Below are 8,364 nucleotides of genomic sequence, written 5' to 3'. Positions count from 1 at the left end.
GTTGGTTCACTCGGTCCTCCATTGTTATTAATGTGTGTCTTTTTTCTTCTTAACTTCATCCTTTCGGAGTTCCTTTAGGACCTTGTACTTGTTTATCCGCTCTTAAAGTTATAGCACTTACATTTTGCGGGTTGATCACAGTTTGTGCAAGTAGTTTATTTGATTATTTAGCTTCTAACTTATCCACCCTTTGAGTCAATTCAACAATTGATTTCTTAATTTTTGCATTTTTCTCAACTATTGTCTTCATGAAATCTCTTGGTGACATATCTAGTTGAGATTGTTGCCTTAACTGTGGTGGAACATAAGGTTGCTTGTTGATATGGTTTATTGCTTCCAAACATGTTTGCAACAAGAGCTTGAGATGGTTCCTCCATAGTATTTTCTTTTAAGCTAGGACATCCATCAGTATAATGTCTTGTTGAATTGCAAATTCCACATACTTTAGCAACTTGCAGGGTTGAAATTTTAATCAATCTTACAATTTCATCGAGCTTTATCTCTAGCCCGTCTATTCTTTCATGTATCATTTTTCCATCTACTGCATCTCTTTCCATTTCATGAAATCCCTTCAACAAGGTCATTGAATTTGGTTTTGTTTCATACTATTGGTTGTCGACTACCTTCTGTTCTATTAAATCTATACCATCTTCCAGTGATTTGTCTAAGAATAATCCTCCGCTTGCAGCATCTATCCATGACTTATCTATTGGACTTAAGCCTTCATAAAAACTTAGAATGAAATCTTCTATTTGAAGTTGACGGCAAGAAGCATAGAGTTTCTTGAATATCTCCCAATACTCATTGAGAGTTTCTCTATCTCTTTGTCTTATATCTTGGATCTATCTACGGATGACAAATAATCTAAATGCAGGAAAATACTTTTCAAGAAAGAGTCTTTCTATAGTTTTCCAATCAGTAATCTGTGCAGAGAGATAATACCACCATTAATCTTGAGTTGTTCCTTAAGGAGTAAAAGGAAAAGCTCTCATTTTAAGGTTCTCTATTGTGATCTTGGGAGATCTAAAATCTTTAACAACATGTGGAATTGTCTTAAGTGTTTGTGTGGATTATCCCTTGATAACCCATTGAAGTTTGGTAGGGCATTTAATAGGTCAGGTCTCAACTCCCACTTCTCATTAGGGTATTCAATGTTACTACGGATAATTGTAAGGTGGCTAGCTATCTGATAGTTCTTTGTGTCATATTGTTTGGGTTAATATCAATTGAAAGATCAGAGGATATATTTGTGACTGGAGATGATTAAGGTGGTATGGCTTCAGAGGTAAGAAGTGTTCCCTCAGTACAACACCCAAATTTCAAACTTTTTCATAGCTTAAGCAAATTCCTTTCAACTTTTGGGTTAATTTTATAAAATTCTCCAAGGTTAGCTCGAGTCATGCATTACGCAATCTGCTTGAAGTTGTTTCTTTGTTCTTGACTTCTTTTTCTTTCTTTTGTTCTTGNTTTAGAGAAAGATTTCAAATAAGAGATACGTAAGACATTGTTTGGGTCCACTCCCAGGAAAGAAAGGTGTGTCACAATGGACAACTTAAATACCAAGTCTTTTCTAGCCAAAATATTTTTAATACTAGCCTCAAACACTTCTCAAGAGAAATTCTTAATTAAAACAAGAACAAAGATTTTGCTAACAATAAGAATAACTAAAGATTACAAAATAAATCAAACTAAATTAAATGTATATGCCTTAAGAAAAACAAATAAAAATAAAAATGAAAATAAGAATCAAAATATTCAAAATACTAATCGTATTCCTCGACAAAGACGCCAAATTTGATAGGCTGTCGTTGAAACTATCAAATTAATACTATTTTACAAAGCAATTTCAGTATTGTCAAGTTAGTAGTCAAGAAAGTAGTTAAGGTTAAAGTAACCCTAAGTCGTTTTCCAACGAATATGGAATTGTTTTTCAATACTTGACCCTTGTGAAAACTCTGGAAAGGTTAGTGAATGCTATGCAATGCTTAAAAATAAGAATGCTAATGAAGAACAAATGAGAATCTTTGAAACAATTATAATGAAATAGACTAATTTCACTGTTTTTTTAAGATAGATTCATCATCGGTTATTCACAAATCATTTTTCAATTAATTATTGTTTGAGTTTCAAATTAATTAAAGTACATTCTTAATTAACTTGAGGGTAATTATACAATTAACCAAAGTAGATTATCAATCAAATACAAGATCTTTCTAGATTATTCACAATGAATTCAACCAAATACATTATCAATCAAATCATATTGTGTTTAATCATGTCTATTCTTAAATCTTCTAATTAACCAAATTAATAGTTAGTTAATCAAAATAAATTCTCAATTAATTATATTTGAAATTCTTACCACCAAATCAAAGTATTTTCTCAATTAGTAGGAAAAATCTGTTTAATCATATGAAAGTTTCTAAATTCAATCAAAGTAACATTTCAATGAAATCTAAAAACTCTTGAATTCATATGATTAATATACATTTAAATTTAATCACCTTATCATGCAAAAATCATTACTTTTAATTTGATTGAGAGATGAAAGACATAAAAAAAAAAAGATAAGTAAAATTAATAATCAAAAGAAATAAATACATTGTTTACCCATTATTATAACATCATAACCACATGTGTTTTATATTCATAATTAACAATCAAACTGGATCTAGAGTACAGAACTTTGTGTTTAAATAAACTAATGATATTGAGGTGTGATTAGCATGCTAATATTCAATAATTCAAGAGAAGAAAACTGATACGTACTAGGTTTTGAGTTTTACATTTTAAAATATTCATGTCATACACTATTTTGCACGAGATTTTCACGTCCATTGTGCCGAGACTTTTGGGTATCTTTTCAAACCCTTTTTGAAATCCACAAAGATAATACAACAATACTGTGAAGTAAAGCCTTTCCCTCAATAGTCATACAATGTTCCTGAGTTAATTATACAGTGGAAACTGGGGTTACTCATACAATGTGACGACTTAAAAAGCCACCGTACTCTTCCTCCAATGAGAAATGGTCACAAATGGTTCCATACCTGCATTGTTCATGATTATTATTATAATTTATGACTAACAATTATATAGATATGATATACCAGGGCGCTGTAAAGAGGTAAATAATAAATATTAATGAATTATGACCATTCTTCAGTAGCTCATTGATGAGATTATTATAGTAGCTTATCCTGCAGAAAGCTTTCCTTCTGCAAATAATTCACAAGAAATTAATAAAAAGTTACTAAGGAGCACGAACGAAGAAAAAAAACTTATAAATTTGACTCCCTTGGCCAAGAAATGGAGAATCTATAAGCATCCAAATTCATTTCTTTCATGATTCCTATATCCTCCTAAAACATGTGAAACAGGTTGTCATGACTCTATCAATGTTATATGTTCTGGTATATCTAATAGAAGCTTCTATTTTCCGAAGTATCTTTTAAAAAGCTTTAGATTCCAAAGTGAACAGTGATCACCATAACGATATTATTACATTTGTATGTTCTTATATAAATTAATGTATTTCTATTGAAACCTTATACTGCTGCGATTATGATTATTATTATCATTGTTACAACTATCGTTACTATTGTCGTCGTCTCTTTTTTCTTCTTTTCCTCTTTCTCTTTCTTCTTTTCATTCTCTTCTTCATATCCATATATATTTAATTTATAACGAATATTTAGTCAGATTTGAAAAAACTGATGATCATTTTGCCAAAAGATTAATTATGAATTATATATACGAATTTTAAAAATTAGGATTATTGAAAAATTCATTAATAAATTTTCAAAAATACAATTACTAATAATTTTATTGACAATTTTTAAAAAAATTCAACAACTAATGGATTTTACTACTATATTGTTAATGCTAAAGGGAAAATTTTGACATCTATTTTATTAATAAAATTTAAGGACAAAAATATTCATCAAAAATAAAAATTCTGAATTATGGACAAATTTACCAAAAGATCCATTACCGAGTGATATTTTTATTATTAATTAAATTCTAAAATTATTTGTTTTTCTGGATGGATTTTAAAGAAAGTTGAACATATAATCAAGAAAACTCATAAATTCAGAAGTGATGTCGTAATCTGTTGTATTAGTGCTCAAGATACATTATCTATATGTTTAAACGAATCATTTTCATCTAACTGTACTGAATTTTATATAGCATATTTCAAAACCCGAGTTTCAAATCTCATATTCCTTTGAACCATGTTCCATATATATGTCAAACTAAGATTTACTAAGGAAGTTCTTGAACCAATGTGCTGAGTATTTCGGGTATCTTTTCAAACCATCTTTGAAATCCACAAAGACGAGTCCAAATCGCACACTATAGCCAGAGTCCCACTCCATGTTATCCAGCAATGACCACACAAAATATCCCTTCACATTCACACCATCCCTTGTATGCATAGAAATCAACAAAAACAAATGAATTAACCAAAGAAGTCACTCCTATATTAGTTTTCTACTCTTCACACTTTTTATAATAAAATGCAATCGGAGAAAGAAACCATTTCCCCCCTTTTCCTATAAATGGTAAATGTAAAAAGCAAGTATGAAAAACAAATATAGCTTCAATCTGTGAATCAAGATTCAAAAAACTCTGATAAAGCATCACTTACTTGATTGCAGTTTGAAGATAATAAAGATGTCGGTATATGTAATCAACTCTGTAAGTATCTAGAAGGCTTTCTTCAAGTGAAAGTGTTGGATCGTCAAACTCGTCATAACCTATCAATTAGTTTTGCATAATTTTCGTTAATTTTTTTATTTATCATTAGCTTTTTCAATATTGCACTATGTATGACTGATCTAATACCGTTTTCAGTAATGTAAATTACGGGGTTGTTGTAATGCTTCTTGATGAAAAGCAACAGTCGTCGGAATCCTCGTGGATAAATGCACAACCAGTTAGAAGCAGCCTGCAAATTATTATAAACAAGAGTTTAAATAAAATTGTATTATCTTTTAGAGTGAAAGAAGTAACAAGTGAAAAGCATTGATACGTAACATTGGTGCCAATGAAATTATGAAATACATACCATTGGACCAAGGAGCTTGCCATTATGCTGATCTGTAATTGAAAAATAAAAAACTATGTTTTCAAGAAATCTTATTTGAGTTTGTATGGCCATTCATTAGAAGAGAAACAACTAGTGCAGCCATATAAGCAACTTGATTATTACTTGTAACATTAACAAGAGAATCAGTTTGTAAGGATGGTCTGACAACAAGTTGGTGAGGTGCATGGGCAGCATAAAAGGATGAGTAGTAGTTTAGGCCCAGAAAATCAAATGACCCTTTGAGTTGCCTGGACTCTTCTATGGTGAACTTTGGTAGCCGATTCCCCAACATAGATCGCATGCTCTTTGGATACTCACCTTTAGTGAGTGGTCTCATAGACCTGATAACATAAAATGGAAAAATGTAGATGCAATCAACAAGTAGTGCCGAAACAGAACAAATGCTACATCACTACATTTGAATCTTGCTGGTTAGACTTAAGAGTGTTTCTTTTAAACTCAAGTGGAGTTAATTTGAATTCCTAAGTAATATACAATGAAATTTTTATTCAGGTTTCGGAGAAGAGATATAATTTATGTAAACATCACATATCACCCACATTATGATGAGTATCACACATCAAGTTTGATTGCATCCACTAATGGCGATCAATGATGTGGAATGCTTTACAGTAACATTTCGATCACATAATTGCATACCCATTAATGTTGTTGGTCCAAACTTTTCCTACATGATGGAGTAGTATACCATCATACATGCCATGATCATAGTTTCAATGATAAATATCGTTTCTGTCCATTTTCCTTCCCTTCAAGTTTTAAATATTGATTATAACCTTACCATCCAAAAATGAAGTCAAGGCCCCGACGTGCAGCATCTCGATCAGATTTCTGTTTTGAAACCGGAACATACCAGTCAGAATTCAATGTAATCCCTATTAAACCCTTTTGAGATGCCTGCATACACATTTTCAAATATTTTGGCAATTTAGTTACTAACAGCATCCAATATCTTTACATGAAAATAAAGCATGGTCCATCAGCAAAAAAGAAATTACGTGTGGGTATTGTACTCATTGACCCACCATTAGAAAAGTTCAAGTGTGATGTTATCTAAATTTCAGGACATAGTTGGTGATTCAAAACTAAAATACTCAAGAATACAGAGAACCTGATACTTGGTCTTATACAGTTTGGCAGCAGCAGCATGAGCAAGAAGTTGGTAGTGTGAAGTCAAGTAGGGCTCGGTTCCGGAATCACCACCTGTGCAGTTCAGTTTTAACCAATCAGAACACCGACCAGGTGCAAACCTACCATTTGCATAGCCATTCTTGCTCACACTCCTTGGTTCATTTAAAGTAATCCAATGTTTTACCCTATCACCAAATTCCTTGAAGCAAACTTCAGCATAGTCCCTAAAATCATCTCTGCATGCTCATATCAATTATATATATGTTTATCAGATCATTATCTCTCGATAGTTATACAATATTTATCAGTCAATTATAACTCTGAGGAAATTGCAGTCACTCACACAATATGAGGGTTTAAGAAACCGCCATACTCATCCTCTAAGGCTTGGGGAACGTCCCAATGAAAAAGGGTCACATATGGTTGCAGACCTTCATGATTCAGGACGATCATTTGAGTGACAACAATGTGGACATGATACTAAAGCAATGTAAAGAGTTAAATTAATAAATAAATTTTAATCAATTATGACCATTTGCCATTAGCTCGCTGATAAGGTTGTTGTAGTAGTTTATTCCTTCATGGTTTACACCTGCACTAAGCTTTCCTTCTGCAAACAATTAGTTATAAGAAGTTAATAGTATGTTACGATACACAAACTAAAGAAATAAATTATCTGGGTGGAATATAAATAAAACTTAACTTACTGGGTAGAATCCTAGACCAAGAAATGGAAAATCTATAAGCATCCAAATCCATGTACTTCATGATTCCAATATCCTCCTAAAACATGTGCCTCAATGTATCATGATTATACATATTACTAATATATTTCATTCATATGAAAACCACTTATCTAGTACAACTATTTGAAACCATACATACCTTGTACCGATGATATGAGTCGTCTGCTACATCTCCATTACTTCCGTCTTTTATTTTTTCTGCATGCCAATTCATAGATAAATAAGTCGAAATTATGCATGTAATTATGCATTTTATAGTTATATGAAGCACAAGAGAGTACACTCAACTCATACAGCTGGAAAATTACTCATTCAGTTAGTTAGTAGTTATCACCTATAGAATTCTCTACGATTCCTCTCCTATACTTTCATCTCTATGATATCTGGTCACATCCTATCAACCTTATCTGAGTTCTGATTCCAAGCACTAACATTCTTGGTTGGTGTAACAGGGTCCAAAATTGCTCCCAAACAAAGAGACCCAAAATTCTGGAAAGGCTGGAGAAATTAAAAAACGCATACTTTCTCCATTCCTTAACAACGTGTTCTAAGGTTCTCTCTAAGTTCCAAAATTTTTGCAATGACTATTTGAAAAAAAAATAAAAAATAATAGTACTATGAAACAGTAGTGAAGGAGATAGATTACGTGGGTATTTATGAGTGAAAGTATCCCATATACTGGGCCCTCTTCCACCTTCCCTTGCAGCCCCTTCATACTGCACAGCAAAATCATGTCTCTTAGCTTCTGATAACATGAACGGTAACAATAACCAAATTGGAAGATAAAAATGATTAAATTAATCGACAAAGTAATAATAACAGAAAAAAAAAATGACAGACTTATGTTTATAATGTACCTGGTATGCTGAGGATGCTGCTCCGAAAACAAAGCCTGGGGGAAAACTGCTCCGGTTGAGAAATGAAGCGTCATGAACGGATGAAATGGCCTTGGAATGAGTGACTTTGACGAAGGAGGTAACAAAAAGAGACAAAACGCAGAGTAACGGAAACAAGTCCAACTGCAATGCCATCATCGTAATTCGGGTAAGTGCTTCTGCTCTCTGCTTTATCATTTAACACTGATGGAGTGGAGAAGAAAGAAAGAGAAAAATGAAGTTATTTTGAATAAAAAGAAAGAAGGTTGAAAATAAATGAAAAGATTTTAATATATTTAATTCATATGATTGAATAAATTTAATTTTATATTAATATATTAGATAATATTTTACAAAAACTAATTTTACAAAAACTAATTTTTAAAAATAGTTTAATATAAAATAAATTTTAATAGTATAAATCAAAGTTAAAATAAATTTCAAAATAAAATAGAGTACGTCTTTAATAGATAACAAAATTGTTGTAAATATTTATTTA

The 8,364-nt window shown here is 31.5% G+C and overlaps 1 protein-coding gene across 3 annotated transcripts; it reads right to left on the bottom strand.

Annotated features, from left to right (window-relative positions):
- Positions 1-2,931: 2,931 nt before the first annotated feature.
- On the bottom strand, positions 2,932-8,072 carry LOC106753794 (cyanogenic beta-glucosidase). 3 transcript variants are annotated; one of them, XM_022778397.1, is made up of 13 exons: positions 7,848-8,072; positions 7,637-7,706; positions 7,130-7,188; positions 6,952-7,027; positions 6,777-6,854; positions 6,588-6,675; positions 6,225-6,480; positions 5,895-6,010; positions 5,216-5,433; positions 5,072-5,103; positions 4,849-4,951; positions 4,652-4,760; positions 2,932-3,050 (listed from the first exon to the last, which is right to left on the bottom strand). In XM_022778397.1, the coding sequence occupies exons 1-13, from the start codon at positions 8,061-8,063 to the stop codon at positions 2,978-2,980; spliced, it is 1,494 nt and encodes a 497-aa protein (XP_022634118.1). In that variant the 5' UTR covers positions 8,064-8,072; the 3' UTR covers positions 2,932-2,977. The 3 variants fall into 3 exon arrangements, with proteins under 3 accessions (XP_022634118.1, XP_014491139.1, XP_022634119.1); XM_014635653.2 differs by lacking the exon at positions 2,932-3,050 and adding an exon at positions 4,070-4,428; XM_022778398.1 differs by lacking the exons at positions 2,932-3,050; positions 6,588-6,675 and adding an exon at positions 4,070-4,428 and having other exon boundaries at positions 6,225-6,316.
- Between the last annotated feature and the right edge of the window lie 292 nt (positions 8,073-8,364).

This window comes from Vigna radiata, chromosome 2 (assembly GCF_000741045.1).
Source record: "Vigna radiata var. radiata cultivar VC1973A chromosome 2, Vradiata_ver6, whole genome shotgun sequence".
NCBI classification, from domain to species: domain Eukaryota; kingdom Viridiplantae; phylum Streptophyta; class Magnoliopsida; order Fabales; family Fabaceae; genus Vigna; species Vigna radiata.
Note: the sequence above shows the minus strand (reverse complement) of the source record. Positions and strands in the feature narration are given on the sequence as shown.

What these genes read in the sequence shown, in the direction of transcription:
- LOC106753794 (XM_014635653.2), bottom strand. Translation starts at nt 8,063, where the DNA reads ATGATAAAGCAGAGAGCAGAAGCACTTACCCGAATTACGATGATGGCA. An exon ending in CAGCGAGCTAATGGCAAATG is followed by an intron (nt 6,676 to 6,776) that starts GTCATAATTGAT and finishes TGAATCATGAAG; the next exon opens with GTCTGCAACCATATGTGACC. An exon ending in AATTTACATTACTGAAAACG is followed by an intron (nt 4,761 to 4,848) that starts GTATTAGATCAG and finishes ACTAATTGATAG; the next exon opens with GTTATGACGAGTTTGACGAT.